General features: G+C 39.2%; 1 protein-coding gene across 1 annotated transcript; it reads left to right on the forward strand.

Annotated features, from left to right (window-relative positions):
• Positions 1-2,524: 2,524 nt before the first annotated feature.
• Positions 2,525-15,757, forward strand: LOC139709668 (uncharacterized). The gene is made up of 13 exons (XM_071621628.1): positions 2,525-2,730; positions 3,754-3,988; positions 4,385-4,900; positions 5,929-6,637; positions 7,208-7,345; positions 8,935-9,085; positions 9,848-10,057; positions 10,983-11,310; positions 12,071-12,264; positions 12,803-12,934; positions 13,228-13,410; positions 14,924-15,049; positions 15,587-15,757. Exons 2-13 carry the CDS (start codon positions 3,784-3,786, stop codon positions 15,755-15,757), a joined length of 3,063 nt encoding a protein of 1,020 aa, XP_071477729.1. The 5' UTR covers positions 2,525-2,730; positions 3,754-3,783.
• The last annotated feature ends 3,398 nt before the right edge of the window (positions 15,758-19,155 follow it).

Here is a 19,155-nt window from a genome sequence, read left to right on the forward strand (position 1 = left end):
CTGTCCTTTCCCACACATTCAACTTGACAAATCTCTCTTCCACCTCCCTGCTTAGACCATGACCAAGCAGGGCTTCTTCCACCTCCCTGGACCAAGTAAGTTTTGATCGATGAACAAACATTGTCCTATATCATCGTTGTTAAAGTAAAGTAAGTAACCGCACCAGCGACCCCAACACGTACGTGTCAGGCTGTTATTGGTTAAAACCAGGAAGGTGTTAGAAAAGGAGAGACAACTCCTGCTCTCCTTTGAAGTCATGCGCGGCACCGCCGATAAGTTATGCGCTTAACTACAGGTGGAAATCAGGTGCTTTGACAAAAGAGAGCATCAATAATCGGGACTAGCGCTCTCACATCTAGAAATACTTGCCCCTACTGCATTTCGCTCTCTCTCTCTCTTTCAATGTGATGACAACAAAGAATTTGTGTACCTTGAATTGGAGCAGCGAATCAAAATGCAGCGTAAAACTGACAATTTTAACAGCAAATATTTTAAAAGCACGCTGGAGCACGCTTTAGCGGAGTACTTTAAGTATTTTGAAAGATCAAAATATCCCAGATAAAATGATAGAAAACTAATATGCGGAAATGTGCGCATTATAGCAAAATATTAGATTTTTAAGAGGGCCTAATTTTCATTTCATTTCGATTTGCTCATTACGAAGAAACTAGAATTACATGTTTATGATATTGAATTCTTTCCTAAACTACTCTTAATTAATTCGAGTATTTCATTTAAAATTTTACGGGGAAATAAAGCTTGTAATTCAACGAAAGGTGAAATGCGTTCTTCGTCTCCGAACTCCGCCTTGTAACTAGAGCGGTGCAGAGCATGACTTCAAAGCGTATTAGTGGAATGCTATCCATCCCATTGTAACGCTTTGAACGCAAACATGTGTTTGCATGAATTACGAAGAATTGTCTCTCCTTTTCTAACACCTCCCTGTTAAAACAGTGCCCGGGGTTATAAAGTATTCTACTCAAATAAACGATCAAGCGACAACTTTCTCGAACATTCCGTTTTTTGTTACATTTGCAAACTGCCCTCTCGCTGTTGCAATCGCAATCAACGCTTCGGCGAGCTTTGTTAGCCATTTACTTCGGTTCAACAGCATGTGAACCTTGGCTGTATTCATCCAAAGATAATTCGCGAACAACTCAAAAACAGCAACAGCAGCACCTCATGCATGTCTGTACATGGTTTGTGCAGTGGCAACGTGTACTTCCGTGTTTATGGTTTATAGGTCAAAACATTGCGCAACATGGCATCTATCTATGGATCGCGAAAGGATTCTAAATCGAATATTAAAGTTTTAGTGTTGTTTACTGATCGCATGCACTCATCTGATTTTCACACTAACACAGCGTCCATGAAAGAAGGATGGATCGCCCCCGGCACAACCGGCTAAAATGAAATCTTCACGAAGTCAGAGAGAGAAAAAAAAACAAACACAAACCACAAAACACAAAACAATACAAAACAAAACAAAACAAGCAAACAAACAAAAAAAAACAAGCACACAAAAACAGGAAAAACAGAAAAATGCCAACTTTGAGTATAGAAGAGAAACGTCAACAACTTTATTTCTTTTCATCATAACGTTGCCAATTAAGGCATTTGTTTTGGTTGGTGTCTTTTTTTCACTCTACCAGCAATAATTCATTAAACACCACTCGCAATTCAAATACGAAGCCATGATAAAAAGAAACAACACCGGTCATCTGGCCAGTTTAACAAAGACCCCGAGAGGCCCAGCAATCTTCAAGTGAATAAGAGAGAGAGAGAGAGAGAGAGAGAGGGAGAGAGAGTGTGTGTGTGTGTGTGTGTGTGTGTGTGTGTGCCGGGGGGGGGGGGGGATTGGGATAGCGCCAAGATATGAAGTCAGAGTTTTGACAAAGCACTGATTTCATTGAAAACTTTGAAACAAATTATTCAAATGTATGCATATAAAAAGAAATCATCAAGTCGGATATCAACATGAAATTCGGCAAGTGCGGCAAAAATCATGTACCGGTAAGTGTGTGTGTGTGTATGTATATATATATGTATATATATATATATATATATATATATATATATATATATCTTTTTTTAACGATGCCACAGTGAAAACCTCTGCCAAAATAAGATTGTCGAAGTCATGAAGCATAACAGAAAGTAAAATGATTACCGGTATATGCATGAGCGATATAGACTCTTTTGTTGGCATTTTATTCAGATACCCCGTAGTGGTCAATGATTAAGTCCCTTGTCCTTTTCCTTATCTTTTTAGTTATTTTTCCTTATTTGGCCGTAATTTTACATACGAAGTTAAAGATAAGTTTGTAGTGTCTGTCAAATTATAAAGTTTGTTTCTTTTCTTTCCTTTTTTTACCTATAAAATCACACTTGCTTTGTCTCTGCTGTAGCTAAAATGTGGATTTTTTTTTATAGTGACTTTCTTGGCGTTCCATATGAAGTTCTTGTTTTGGACACAAATAGAAACGTACGTATTGATCAGTCGCGTACATTCACAAACGAGGTAAGCGGCATTGCGCCACAGCAAGAAAGTGTAGTCCAATTTCGAGGGAGCACCGTTGCACGTACTGAAAAGTATAAACACTGATGATACCATGCATTTTCAACCACTTTTTACCCAGCCCCTGGCTGTGGAACACGCGAATGCCCGAAGAAGTGATTGGATTGCTATTAAAGCTCGTTTGTGTGGCACCAGACCGAGAAATATTACAAGTAAGTTCTTCGTAATAAATAAGATAGCCTAATATAAAATGAATTTATTGCACCGGTAAAATTTACCGGTAATAGGAGTTTAAAGGCGTATTAAACCGTAACCAAACATTACAAAGTATACTAGGCAGGTGTCATGTTCATAGCTTGACCGAAAGATCGGTCTGTAAATTTTATCTGTCCGTCGGGGAATGTATCCGCGGAGACTGCGTCTGGCTTCACGGATCCCCTGCTGGAGGACAGCGTTAATGGCAAAAAAATAAAAGACTCCTCCGGACAGACGGATCTTTCTGTCTAGTCTAGTTCATAGCTAAATAAACAGGAGTCGATGACATAAGAAAAAGACTGCTCCACGCCACGATCGTACAGGAGGAGTAGCTAGAGACTGGTACTGACCGTGGTAGAATCCAATTACAGGCTTACAGCATGATGTAGTTCACATTATAGTACCGCTACGGATACATTTTCTGTTGACAAGTCTGCATGAGGGGGTTCATGAGTATACTTGCTTGTTTGGGGAACATGTAGGCCCTACTGCTACATATCCCTCAAAGCACAGCCTGCCCGCAGGCTGAAATGTTTGGACTTGACAATAGGACTAGGAGAGAATGCATCCTTCATCATTGGTCCAGAAGCTTCAGTCTGCTTCCTGGACCCCTGGGGGATATTTCACTGAAATGCTTAATGGGCATTGTACGTACACAATACAATAGACTCTAAAAAATTACTGACCTGCCAGATAATGTGACCATACACCCAATGGTGAATTGTATATTTGCAGTTTAGAGATGAAGAAGAAGAAGAGAGGGTGGGTGGAACCAGAATTTTCAGTACCGGTAGAACATCTAAAACTTTTCCAAAGATGCACATTGAAACTTTCAGACATGGACATTGGGATGAGAATCCAATTTCCAATTGTTCGATTATCCCAATCCCTTACCTCTACAGGCTACACCCTCTACCAGTCATTCAAAATGTTATAGATACTGTTTACAACTCCCAACAACTCATTTTCTTTCAATTTAGGTAACGAGACTGTGACATCTTTTGGCCAAAATGGTGCAGCGTCGGGGAAAAAAATTAGGTGTTGCAACAGGGCAAACAATGCGGAACTGGTTGTGTGTCCGCCGGAAGTGTTGCCCTCGCCTCAACCTTAAAGACCAGAATGTCATCTTGAAGTCCCTCAATTTTGGGTCTGATAGTGTGTTGAAGGATTATGCCACAGCAGTTGATGATGGGGGTTTGGAGACAACCAGGGAAGGTGAGTATTTTCCCCCCTTTGACTACATTGTAAATGCCCAAAATCACCTAAATGAGCAACAATGCAGCAAAAACTTGGTAATGAATGGAGTTATATTTAAGAAAAAGTAACAAGGTATGACTGTTTTTTGTTGGGGGGGGGGGGATTGAATATCCTAGCTCTTTTGTGCATTTCACAGGATATCTTTTGAAATGAGTCACTGAAATTCTGAATTCACTGAAAAGTACTCTCCTTCATGTGCATGATTATGAATGTAAACATATTATATTGATATTGTCTAATATTGTCATGAAGTGAAATAATCAGGCCTTCATTTTAGTCACACATGAACAAAGATATTACATATCTAATGTGACTTTTGATTGATGTGAGTTCTTTTATTGATTTCCATGCCAGATGTCTGGATCAGACAGGAATTAGTCTTGTACTCTTTGAATAAGCGCAAGAGATGGCTCCTGCCCGACATCATTGCAGAGAATATTGCAGATGAGGCATTTCACGAGGAACGCGATTACAGAGTTGCCTTGGTTGAACGGCACCTCTACTCCCGCTTCAGCAGCAGCACAGTGGCAGATTGCAAAGCTGTCCACAACTCGCGTGCCTCACAGAAGTGCAGGAAGGCGAGAGGAAACAGGTTCTCTTATGAAAACGACCTTAGGATTAGCCAGGCAACAGTACGTAATAGAAGAGCAGAACTAAGAGAGCGCCGTCTGGAGCGGGCGCGCACAGGAAGGAGGATTGAGGTTGAGGGCAGGATCCCACGATGGCGCAGGCCCCACCACCAAGGGATGGTGGCGCCAGGAGAAGCAGAGATACGATATGAAGTTATTACACCAAGGCACAAATATCAGTTCCCTTGGAACACTGAGAAGGAACAGAACCTGGAAGATTTAACAAGTCCTGGATGGTTACGTAAGTAGCGCTGCATTGCATTTTTCCTTTGCCAGGCTTAGCAAAGAAATTTAATCAGGTGTGAGTTTCTTCAGTTTGTCTCCCTCTACAAATTAGATTTGTTAAGATCGCAACTGCTGATCTGTAAATTAACAAACATGTCGGAAAAAAGTTGTGATCTTAACAAATCTAATTTGTAGAGGGAGACAAACTGAAGAAACTCACGCCTGAACCTTCACCCCTCTGAATAATATCTTTCTTTCATTTATCAAGAAATTTAATGTTTCCATGTGAAGTAAATGTGAGTAATATAATACTTGTGATGGTAATGCACACAAAAATGAAATCAAATATGCAATCATAAAAGAGACATCACTCATTATTCTACTTAAATGTATGTAGTGAATAAACATAGAGCATACATACCTGTTAGGTCTATAGAATCATCTAAAGATAGCATCAAGTGATCAACAAAATAATTTCCAGACCTCAAGTTTAGGTTTGTTTGTTTGTTGTTGTTTTTTGGGGGGTTTCAAGGGAAAAGGGCAAAAAACATGCACAAACACACACAAATTTCAAAACAGAGGTTAAAACTGTAGTGCATACACAGCAGAATATAAATGGGTTGTTATTGCATGCAGTTTGCATTCATACATCCTACACAAAAGTTGTATGTGGCAGCCATTGTTGGTAAAGTAAAATTTGTCCTTATCTTTTTTTTTTTTATTCACATGTCTAGTAAGCAAGTGATTCTTATGCACAGAAAAGAAATGAGATGACAAAGTCAGATTGAAAATGAACCATATCTAGGCATTTCAACCAAACATAGCCATACCTCAAAGTGGATATACAGTATATTTACAAATATGAAAATGTCATCAAAAGATAAAGCCACATTTAAGTACTGTATATAGTTCTTATCACAGTTATACCACAAGTTCTGAGCAATTACTGTTTGCTTGATGCATTCTATCATTGAAACATGCATATATATGACTTCAGCTGATTTGTACGAGGTTTATATTTTTGTGGTTTGGTGTTTCTTCCAGGGTGGTACAGAAGACGTGAAGCAGACCTAGTAGGACATCCGCCTGTCAAAAGGAAAAAAGCAGATCTGTGGGATGACCCAAAATGGGATGGAAAAGTCTCTAACAATGGCTATGTTAATGAGGAAGGCGAAGTACTGTTTTCAGCCAACGATACAGATGAGTGCAACGAGTACATAAAACGTGGAGAAGACGTAAAGACATTTCTCGGTTCATTCATCACGCAAGGACGTCGTAACAAATCCAAAAATGGTGCAGGTAGGAGGAAATCGAGACTGCCAAAAAGAAATGGAGAGGCTGAGTTTGTAGACTGTTCGAACACTGCCACATCGCATCCAACAATGCAGTATGGCAAGGGCAGTGCAATCTATGAGCCCAAGGAAATGTTCACTGTGGAGACTGTTGACTCTCAGGACGAGGCGAAGCATAGCACCTCAGATGCGTCTGACAGTGGCTTCGACTCTGATGGTTCCCTGCCCACAAACCTGGTGGAGGATCCTGTCGTCTCCTGGATAGACCTCGGCAGGATTCCGTCAGACGCTGTGCTTCCTGACTCGCTGAAAAGGGACTTTGCGAATGGCTACGTGGAAGGAATGGCCGATCCAAGGAGGTTTTCTGTGGCTGTCAAAGGAAGCAGCATCGGGTACATCACAGCTGTGTTTACCGTTCAGGAAGACCTCTCCGAAAAGCCTTCTGATGCTGTTAATCTGAGGTAGCTGCAGACAATTTGTGATACTTTGTTTTGTATGATATAAGATATAATCTTTAAGTAAGCAGTCCTATACGGGTGACTCCCATTTAAACCAATTTCTTGAGGCCAGCAATTTTCTTTTGTTATATATGTCAGATTTCATTATTACCAAATAAAGTGTACAAAGATATGTAGATAATCGTTTTGGACCTTAATTTTTACTTCTTTGCAATGAAATTTCTTAGAACTATGTTTGCTATAACAGGAATGTTATTTTTACACAGGTTTAAGAGTATGAGGAGCTTTTTTTTCATCTGTTATGTACTTTATGTCATCTCACTGTTATTTCTTCTTCTTTTCTCATGCATGTTTGTGTATCACTAATGTTATAGTTATCATTACATGATAAATGATATCATTACTATGTATGCACTTATGAAAAATAACTCCTGCAATACTATATGATGACTCTGTTGATTTGACTGCGTGTGAGATAGTCGACTTGATAGAATACAGTGAATATGACTGGTACTGGTATGAGAAATAATCCTCACAACTTATAATCTCTCCCTCCCCCATCCCTTTTTCCAGGATGCGACTTTGCAATGCAAACATTCCACTGGATGAGCTACACTCTGCAGGACAGGGTCTGTCATGTCCAGAAACTGACCCTCCGTCTCTTGTGCCCTTATTGCAGGAGGTGCAAAAAGCTGTGTCCTCTCTTGAGCGGTATGCTGTCATATTTTGAGCTTCCTCAGTGTAATAGTGTCAGAGGCATTATCTATTTATTTTTTTATGCCTCCGCCACGAAGTGGTGCCGGAGGCATTATGTTTTCGGGTTGTCCGTACGTCCGTCCGTACGTCCGTACGTACGTCCGTACGTACGTCCGTCCGCTTTCGTTTACGTGATAACTTGAGTAATATTTACTGGAATTTTACCAAACTTGGTCCAAGTATGAAGTATGATGGGGCAATGATTTGATTAGATTTTGGGTGCAATCGGCCAAAGGTCAAAGGTCAAGGTCAAATCATGAAATTGTATTCGTTTACACGATAACTCAAGACTGGATGGAGCAAATTTCACCAAACTTTGTTGGAGGATGATGTATGATGGGACAATTACTTAATTAGTTTTTCAGTGAAATCGGACAGAGGTCAAAGGTCAAAGATTAAGGTCAAATCCTAAAATTTATCTGTTTACGTGATAACTCAAAACTGGATGAAGCAGCTTTCACCAAACTTGGTCCAAGGATGATGTATGATGGGACAATTAGTTGAGTAGATTTTAGTGACATTGACAAGAGGTCAAAGGTCAAAAGGTCAAGGTCAAATGCTAAAAATGTTGCTATTTCCCCCATATCTATGCAATGCCCGCAGTTATTTTCTTGAAACTTAGTGTAGACATGTACTACTGCATAAAGATTCTCCAGAGAGAGTTTCATGTCATAAGGTCAAAGGTCAAAAGGTCAAAGGGTAGGTGAAAATATTGCAATATCACTTTTCTCGCAAATGGTTCAATGTATCTTCATGGAACTTGGTACATATGCATGTACTGACTGGCAGGGATTATCTAGGGAATTTAGGGGTCATGGGTCAATAGTCAGGGGGTCAAAGGTCAAGGTCAACTCCTCAAAATGTTACTATTTCCCTCATATACTAGTATATGCAATGATTGCATCATTAGTTTTAAGATTTAATATATGTACATGTATTACTTAATGGAGATTCTCTTGGAAATTTCCAGCCAGAAGGTCAAAGGTCAAAGGTTAAGGGTCAAAGGTCAGGTTTAAATGAAAAAAAAATATATATTTTGTACTGTAATTACACTCTTTCTTCATACCTTGAAGATTATACTCAATGCATAAACTTATAATAAGGTCGGTCAGAAGTCCAGTAAAAATTTTCAATTCCCCAAATATGTGTACCTGCACTCTTTAATAGACAATTATAGCAAACCCAGTTCGTGGAAAGTGATCATTCAAGATATTTCTGACAAACCTGTTAATTCGATATTTTGCCAGTTATGTGAAACTGTCATCACACATTGTGAAGACATTGTACTATACATCTATTGGGAGAATCATGCATTATGGCGGAGGCATCAGTCGCCATAGCGACATTTCTAGTTTTCTAATGATACTTGGTACTATCATTTAAATGAATGAATGAATAAAGGATTTATCTATTTTGGCATGAACTCTGACAGAACAGATGACAAAATAATTAGACTTGTGCAAGATTCATAAGTTTTTATTTAGAGTTACTCAGTGTGGAGCGTGATGTAACTTGTATTACTCATCATTTATATTGCACAACAGGAAAGGAAAAGAGAACTGTGTCTATCCAGCAGTAGTGAAGCCAGGCATGACATGGAACATATCACAGTCTCTTATGGGATGGACTACAGACTTTGGCACAACTGAGGATGTCCATTTACAACTTGAGGCCGAAGCTGTCTCACAAGAATCGGTAAGGACGAAATAGAAACCATGTAATGGCAGGGGCTTATCAGATACTTCTTCTATCAGCAGCAGTCAATCACCTAAGGGTATACTAAAAACAAAAACAAAAGAATAAAAATGCAAGTACATTGAATTTCACATACTGTGATGATTTTCATAGAAACACTTCATACACTGTTCCTTTCTAGCCCATAAGTCTGATGTCATAACTCTGTGAAAGTAAACAAGAATGATAGCAACAATAGGATACACTATGGCCAAAGGAGGAGAGGATTAGTTGCTATTTGAAAACAATCAATAATCATGCCAGAGTTTTATGCTAATTGACCAACTGCAGAACAAATAAGTACGGGGTAAAGGAACATTTTGAAATGCACCGTGTACCCTGTAAATAACAGTAAGAAACACGTTACCATCATAATTTGGACGTGTGGTCCCTTTCCATGTTTGAGCACACTCTTATCTGGATATCAAGTGTTCACAAAGTGCAGAATTTCCGGTAGCTAATACACATGGGTAATAGCTATCGTGCAAAATACTAAAACACTGACTGAGTATGCATACTAATCAATGCTCACATGTGCAGAGAAGAAATAATGCTGTGTAATTGCTTTGACAAGAATTTGTGTTCATGTAATACTATGACATCTCCAATTTATGTAGCCAAAATAATTGCAACATGGAATTTCCTGTCATATTTTAGTTGACTTGTAGGGGCATTCAGCGTTCAGGCAGGAACTGATATGTTGTCATCTTTACATTCATATAGGACGCCACAGTGTTGGGAGACCACAGCACCTCTGAGGGTTCGAGAGAGGACTTCTGTGGAATCTGCTATGAGAGTCGATCAGCTCCATCTTGCCTTGGTGGTGATGGGGGATTGGCCCTGTTGCCATGCCAACACTGGTTCTGTGAAGAATGCTGGGTGCAGCATATCGTGAGCAGGGTCCAGATGACTGAGACGGTCATTCACTGTCCAGTGAGTTTCAGAGTTGATTTTTCTTTTTTTTCTTTTTTTATATGATACACTTGGATTAGACCCCCCTTTTTTTTTTGGATATGCCAATTCAAGTGTCATATACAAAAAATGTGATAGAAGTTCACTAATATGCAATATCATTTATTTGTCTCTGTTTATCTAACCATCCAACAGTAGCTTGCACGGAATGGACATATTTTGGTCACGTCTGAATCATTTATGCTTTTCTGCAGAGGAAACTAAAATTTAATAGTGGTGATCTAAACAAGAACATTAGTATTGACAACCCACTAAAGAAAAAAAAAATTATATCTGCTGTAGTTCATGAGTTAATGAGACATGCAATATGTGTGTGCTGTAAGTTTTGGATAAAATTACCTGAGAAATTAAGGTTTAGGTAAGGACATATCATTGAAGTCACAACAGAGAGGTTTCACTGAAATCAAAATTAATAAAGCTGGGATTAACATCAAGTCCCATTACCTTTGTTTTCAAAATGCAGTTCTTAATATTTTGTTCCTTACTTGCATATATCTTTGGCATTAGTGTTCTATGTATTTTGTATGCTATATTGTGTGGGTTTTGTGAGTTATTCTTCATCATCATCATGTGTACCCTCATCAGCCAAGACATTTGTATGTAAGCGTCCATTATATGATGTATTGGGATTGTATGTTTCTGCCAATTGTATTTGATAATTTTTTCATTTTTATATATCACCTCTCTGAGATCTTTGTGTAAGTTTTTGGTGCTGTATGGACTATAAACATGAGCCCATTCTTCAGAGTCCATGGCAGCTGAGAAGATCACAGTGGAGGCTATTATTTCTTCTTTGGTTTTTGTTTTGTCTTGTTTTTTATGGTCTATGACAGATGAGATAACTCTTTTTTCCTGACCCTCATGATGACTTTTCCTTTGGTTATAGGCGTACAAGTGCCAGACAGTGATGGACAGGACCACATTGCTCTCGATGCTGCCGGACAGTCTGGTCAGCCTCCACCTTGCTCGTCTCCAGGACAACCGCATCAGCCTCCACAAGCAGTGGAAGTGGTGCCCAAACTCCCGCTGTGGTCGCCTCGTCAAGGTTGGAGTCCCAGAGTTGGGTTCAGCCAGTGGTGTAGGGCTGCCAGTCCTCTGTGAGTGTGGATTGAGGTGGTGCTCCCTGTGTCAGAAGGAGGCACACTGGCCGGCTAGCTGCAGGCAAGCTTCCAAACACTGGGAAGCCCTGGATGTAAAAGGTAAGAACTGCTCCAGCTCTTTCTTAGTGGTGACAGACTGAGAGAAAAATGTAGGAAATTATATCTTAACCCGTTGAGGACGAGTCCCGAGTATATTCAGGCAGGTGTCTATGGGAAATGCGTGTTGTAGCAAAATCTGCCCATCCTCAACTGGTTAGGGTTTGGACTCATCTGGTCAGACTTGTCCTCTTGTAATATAAGTGTAGTACATTGTACACTGTTAAAAGTTGGATAAGAATACATTTGCTTCATATCTAAATGTGTTCATTTATGAAATTGTTCTCAAGTTACCACTTGCCACTTTTTTTTTTGCACATTTACCATAATTATGGAAAAAGAGGGACTGTTACAGTTAGAAAACAAATGTGTCACTTTGAATAAGTTATGAAAACCATACATACAAGAGAGATTTAGTATTGAAACTAAACATGTGGAATTACTCATATTTGGAAACCCACATGAGTTGTGAAATTATTGTTTAGTAGATGACATTTATTGATTGTATTTTTTACCAGCATGGAGTGTAAACACTCATAAACCAAACCTTCAGAGAAACTAGACCCTAAAGAAATATCACTTGACTTGTTCCATGTTTTGAAAGAATTAGAAAATGAAGTAACCAAATATGGTTGCAAGAGAGCAGTGGGCTTCTTTGATTTTACAGCTAATTGAACTCTTGGAGACATGGTTGAAAACACCCTTTAGATGAATTCTTTGCTTGAGATACTAAGTTGTTGGTCACCGTTGGTTGTACATCCCTTTACAGCTGAAGAAGACAGTGAGCGGGTCAGGAGTGTGGATGTGAAGAGGTGTGCCAAATGCCAGTATCCCATAGAGAAGTTCCATGGCTGTTCTCACATGATGTGCAGGTGTGGCTTTAGCTTCTGCTGGGAATGTCTTTGTGCGTGGGAAGAACACAAATGGGATAGAGCTGACAGTCCGTGTCCCAAGAATCCCGAAAATTTGGAGGTGAGTCCCTTTTTTCTTGCTGCTGTAAATTCAGGTATCTTACAGCAGTTGTTGCATGAGATGTTTAAATGTCCTGGCACTTTTTGCTCATGTTGGGGTGGGCCAGTTTCATTGAATGTCATTTGTTTATGATTTGGCAGTGACGTTCTACCTGTGCATACCCCCCCCCCCCCCCATAAAAAAAAAAAATATATATATATATATTATCATATTATATTATATCAATTTTTCAAGTTCATGCATTGAAATATTCCACATTTTCAGTGCTGGACATAATAGTTAATTGCAAAATGATAACACAACAACAAATTTTGTATTTGATCAGGAGTGGATAAACATGAAATTGTTCACTTTCAACTTGTTTCGGGAAGTCTTTTTTTCTGTAAAAGAGGCCTTTTTCAGAATGGATATCATAGTGAGTGAGTGTAGAATAATCGTATGCATGAATCGTATAATTGTTTACCAGTCTCAATGAACACTTCACCTATTCTTCGTTTTTTTTCTTTGTGTGTGTGTGTATGTCTATTTACCCTTTCAGACGATATGGCTCTTCCATCGGCGGCGATCTGCAGCCATCTTCAGTGAATATGCCATTGAGAACCGATTAAAAGTGAAGCGCAAGGTCATCGTTCAGAAGCACAGAGTAGCCCGGGCTCTTGCTGCGAGAATGGTAAGCCTGGTTGGTGTAGTTATGAGCTGTAACTTCGTAAGCAGGTGGCTGATAGAGATTGTAGGAAAGTGCTCATAGTATTCTTGAGGAATGTGTTCATGTGTCCAGGACTTGGTGGGTGTGAGCTTTGAAAAGCAGTCGGCCGTCTAGCCTAAAAGAATTTCATCTAAAAGTTGAAATTTGACACATCTTTTTTTTTTTAAGTTTTTGTCTCAAAGAATTTGATGATCCGGTTAAAATTTTACCCTTCATACCACTTATACTCATCTCTTACTCTGTGTTATCTTCCCCAGTTTTTGAACTCAGACTGCAAGTCATCTCCCGGACTTCAGGATGACCTCAGGGTCATCACAAGTGGTCACTTCAGAGGCGATGGACAAGAAAGTCTGATGACATGGTGCAACAGTGAAGAGGAGCAGCAGAGATTGAAGGAGCTCCTCGGCGAGGCATATAATATTGTCATCTTCTCAGTGGAGGTAAGAGCCATTATTTGTGCTTGCTTCCATTCTTGTTTAAAGACAATAAAAAGTTTTGGTACCTCAAAAGTTTCCCTGAATTTCCGTGTTTCAGGTTAAAGTACCTTTCATATAACTAACACTGTGAGACTTACTCGCCCCAAAGTGCTCTCATTTCTTAGTAATCATGCAATTAACTGCGACCAGCAGCCACATACGCATAGCGTAATGGGGCTTCGCATTGTAGCATTCAGGATCATGACAGATTTAGTATCGCGGGTAAATATTTACTTAAAATCAAAAAAATTCTTCAATTTGAAGACTTACCAATTAAGTTGAAGTATTGAAAACAGGCTTCGGGCAACGTTTGGTTCTGCCAATAATCCCTTTCTGTTCGAATTGATGACTGAATGTGACTCGGTCGAGAGGACCTTGGGAGAGCTACATACACTGATTACTACGGCCAGCGCATGCGCACACATCACATGCGAACATATTTCAAATCCATGAACGGATAAGATGTTTGTGTGTGCATGCGCTGGCCATCAATTCAGTGTAGCTCTTCCAAGGTCCTCTCGACCAAGTCACATTCAGTCATCAATTCCAACAGAAAGGGACTATTGGCAAAACCAAACGTTGCCGGAAGCCTGTTTTCAATACTTCAACTTAACTGGTAAGTCTTCAAATTGAAGAAATTTTTGGATTTTAAGTTGATATTTACCCGCGATACTAAATCTGTCATGATCCTGTATGCTACAATGCGAAGCCCCATTTAGCTATGCTTATGGGGCTGCTGGTCGCAGTTAGCTATGCATATGGGGCTGCACGCTGCTGGTCGCAGTTATCATGCAATAATGGTTTCGTACAATACGTGTACTACCTCGCCGCCATACGGTGGCGGCTCTGGTATGAAACCATTATTGCATGATTACTAAGACATGAGAGCACTTTGGGGCGAGTAAGTCTCATAGAGTTAGTTACTGTAAAACGAGAAATTTTCGCGTGCATTTTAATTTCGCGAATTTCGCGAGCGCCAAAATTCGCAAAATTAAAATGCACGCGAAAGTTTTTGCCTACACTACATGCATTGAACACCAGTGGCAATTCGCGAAAATTTCATGCCACAAAAAGGGCTGTCGGCTCCAATTCGCGAAAATTTCATGCCGCGAATATATCATGTTTTACAGTATATGAAAGGTACTTTAACCTGAAACACAAACTAGAGGACAAGGAAAGTCAGGGAAACTTTTGAGGTACCAAAACTTTATATTATCTTTAATATGTGGAGCATGCGTTAGTAGAAGTGTGTCAACTTTTTGTGAATACACTGAACTGAGCTGTATTTTGAAAGGTCTTTCTTATATAGCTGTTGGTATTCATACTCCACTATGTGTGGAATATTAAAAAGAAAAGCAATTTGAAATGCAAAAGTAAGAACACTCTTTTATGCAGTCATAATTGTTATGTTGTCATGATTGTTACGTTCAGGTTGCAAATTTTGAGTTCCAACGGTGCTATCTAATTTCAAACGCAGATCCGAGGACTGTTGGAGTACCTGTGTGTCTTGCTGTGGAAAGGTCCGATGAAGCTAAGATTGGGTCAGAGTGGGTGGAGACAAATGGTGAAGAGACTGATGTTCATCGTAGCCCAGATTGAGGAGGTGAGTGCAGTGACCTCTAAACCCTGGTGTACTTTACATGAACCCCATGACTATTGTCAGGTGTCACAACCATCCAGCAATAGCTGCCATTGGATTTAATATGACATGATAATTTTCCATTCATGGATTTGATTGACCTTTGAACCAAAACTTGCATTTCAAAAGGTCATTTGGTGGTGTTGAAAAGATACTATCAATGCTCATGAAGGTAGGATCATCACGTTCATTTCAAAGTATAGCCAGATAGTATGTTTGACATTTTATGATGATCGTTGGTTTTGAGCCAGTTATTTTCATACTCGTCTTGTCTTAGACTGTGAGGTGTGTTTGTGCTCAGGATGCACAGTGTATCGGGAGAAATTGTTAAGGATGGGCTACATAACATTTGTATTCCTCTCGGGTTAAGGAAGTTGTCAAGTATATGTGTGTGGTTTGATATAACAATTTATATCGCAGAATTATAAAGTATCATCCAAATTCATCCATGGCATGGAAGATCTTACCCTCTCACTTAACCCATCTTTACCCATATTGCAGCTACTTGATGGACAGCAAGATCTCCACCTACCACCAGGGCAGATCTGGAGGAGACTCGGCCTGCTGGTCAGGAATGGTTTGTCCTGTGTGAAGGACATTGCCAGAGCCATGCCCCTGGTGCACAAAAGGCTGGAGGGCAAAGGGCAAAGGGTGAAGGTCACAAGGGAGTAAAGAGGAAGCAGCAGCCATCATCCCAGGGAGAATCGTTGGCCTCTGCAAACAAATCCAGGCAGAAGGAGAGCATGATGTGTGCTTGATGGTCACATTTGTGTGAATTGCAACATTTTCTCCCATTTGTTGAAGAAGGGAGGCAATGTTTAGGGCATGGCATTTTTGTGACTGAAATCTGCATGGATGAAAGTGCAATAAAATTCATTTACCTTCAGTATGTTCAGAGTGGAATCTAGTGAATGTTGAAAAGTCATGTGATATCTGAACTCAACAGAAAGTCGTTTGCAATATAACACTTGTGATGTACAAGTGTATTTCACAGGATGTTTTTACTGTGCAAGATCTCATACCATAATTGTGATGATCTATCCAGAGCTGTCAACTTCATATGGCAGTCACCATTTTTTATATGATTTTGTCATCAAAAATAAGAAAGTATGTGTGGACCCCTCTGAAAACAAGCCTTTGTCTGTTCCACCCCTTGAGTGGAAAATGAAAATTGAATTGAATTTATATGCAAATCATGTTTTAAGCTGTCTTTAGTATGGTTAAGTATTGTGTGCATTACGTGCAATTTTCCCATCTTTAAACCCAAATGCTGACTAGCATATTGGTTGTTGTTGTTGGGTTTGTTTGTTTTTTTTGCAATATTCAGTTTTATTCTCTCAAGAAAGTATATAAAGATACACTTTTTTGAATATTTTTTTTTCTGAGATTTCATTGTGCATGATTGATATGTGCAGTTTTCCATTTTTTGTTGACCGAAGTGTGATATTGTCTTCAAAAGAAAATAATATATATATTTCTTCAAAGAAAATAATATATACATTTCTTCAAAAGGAAGTATTCTTCAAAAGAAAATAACATGTATATAGATATATATGTTTCATTTTACCCTGCAAGATCATATTTCTGTTGATCTGCAGAGATTATCAACTCTGGTTGTGTACCAAATGCACTTTCTACTTTGTTGTTATCTGATTTTTAAAAGCATGCATCTATTATACGTATTGCATCAAAACAAACAGAAAAATAATATAGTTAAATTTTCAGTGGATTTGAACTGATATCAGACTTTTGTTTTATGTTTGCCTGATTTAAATGTCCCCTAAAATGCATAATTCAATACTTACTGTTTAAAGTGTTTGGTGGTGCCCCACAAAGTGCCATGATTGATGTTACTGCATTTGTGAAAAAAAAAAAAAAAAAAAAAAATATATATATATATATATATATATATTGTAACGAAATTCGGTGGAACCGATTCAATTTAACCGTTTCGATTATAATTTGTTATGATCGATTGTGCCTACAGCATAGAAAATGGGCGATTATCGGAATGTTGGACAAACATTTTAATGTGGTAGTGCATTATTATGAGTTTTAACATTTGTTATTAAATATATGGTTACTTGTTTGTCATGGGCAAGTTTGGGTTATTTAATACCAACGCCGGTTTAGACTGATGATACATGCCAAATTATAGTAACCATGTACAAGAGATACTGCTAAAATGTATAATCGTTGTACAAATTTTGTAACCACGCCAACATTGTAAATAACTTGAACGACTACTTCGGGTATTTTTCACTTTGTTTACGGCCGTGCGGGATTGCCTCCTCATTCCGCGATAGGAGGAGAGGCATATAAATTGGCCGTTGTGTGACATAGTCCGCAACAAGTAGCCCGTGTATGATATATATCTAATCTGTTAGTGTTCACTTCTATGTGTAATAAACTGTACATGTGTTCCTTAAATCTTGACCGCTCTGTGTCTTCTTGAGAATTCTATCACCAAGCAGCGATGTGCAGAGTGGTGGTAAATGTTCCTGAGTTGGAGTGCCGTTCCTGAGAAGACCAACTAGCAAGTCATTGGATTCGGGTATAATGGTAATGTGACTTGTCGCATAGTCCGTGCCCAATTCAAGTTCCAGTCGTCCAATACGTCGCCGTTGGATTTCGGGTATAGTGGTAATGTGACTTGTCGCATAGTCCGTGCCCCAATCCAAGTTCCAGTCATCGCCTGAGGAAGTTGGCAACGGTGCGATACAGCACTTTTACCCCGTGCCATCAACGATACCTGTGCCACCATATGGTTGTGAAAGGTGTTCCACGTTAGCGTGACTGAGTTGGTAGCAAAAGTTGGTAGCAGAGTTGGTAACAAAACTTGGTAGCAGAACTTAGTAGCAAGAGTTGGTAGTAAAAGTTGGTAACAAAATAAGTGTACCAATTTAAATCCTCTACAAGTGACGCTTGGGAGTGACATATACTTTAAGTGATGCTGAACTTGGTATGTGTGCCGCTTGTGTTGGTGAGCTGCTTCTGACACAACATAATACATGGTAGCATACAGATTAGTAGTTTTAGTAATTTAAAGGGATCGTTGTAAACTGCAACAAAACGAACCCCGCCTACTCGGCCATCCTGACACGGCTCGCGGAGGCATTTGTATAGACAGTCAAATACACTCTCTTAATTCACGACGAGAAGGCGAGTTCGTCACATATATATATATATATATCATGGGGAATTTGAAGGAGCTACACTGGTGCTGTAAATGGTACCCTTTCTCGCACTCTATATATATATATATATATATATATATATATATATATATATATATGTAGAGTGCGAGAAAGGGTCCCGACCATTTACAGCACCAGTGTAGCTCCTTCATTATTTATATTCAGTGCGAGAAGAATGAGACCGAAAGCTCGGCAATAAACACGCACGTTGATCACTAGCTACGTCCACAAATGCTCTTCTTCTCACACTTAGCTGTATATATACGTTGTATATATACGTATATATATATATATATATATATATATATATATATATATATACATTGGCTTCCTTCAAGGGCAGTGTCCTACCTTGTGCACTTCTACAAAATTGTGTCTACAGATATGCTTGGATATCTGCAGAGATTGTGTGCCAAAATTCCCTTCAAATTCCCCATGATTTCATTAGCTGGAAATTAAATTACAGTCTCAATTGATCCTCTTTGACATGTTTAAGGAGCTTAGTTAGGGCACAGTAGGGCACAGCAAGGCTTAAGGGGATTCCCATTCTTGAGGGTCGCTTTATCAAGCGTGATACCATGGCATTGCTATGAACTGCATGATGGGTTGTATACCCACCAAACGTCAATTTATCTATTGTGAGACCATGTCTCTGGGAGACCCCTCACCATCTCATGTTACATGTATGCATGGTGCTACTTTTCGTATGAGTACAGTATTTAAAATCTCAATGAAGGTATTATGTTTTTCGTACTCGTGCTCAAATATTTCTGTCACGGGAATTTGGGAGATTACTAGTATACCAAATGTACTTTGTATTTGAGTTAAGCTCAATTTTTTCTCCATTTTTATGTGAAAATGTTGTTTCTTCAG

The sequence above is a fragment of the Diadema antillarum genome, unplaced genomic scaffold (genome assembly GCF_040938485.1).
Source record: "Diadema antillarum isolate AM-2024a unplaced genomic scaffold, OU_Dant_1.0 seq00001456_RagTag, whole genome shotgun sequence".
Classification (NCBI taxonomy): Eukaryota; Metazoa; Echinodermata; class Echinoidea; order Diadematoida; family Diadematidae; genus Diadema; species Diadema antillarum.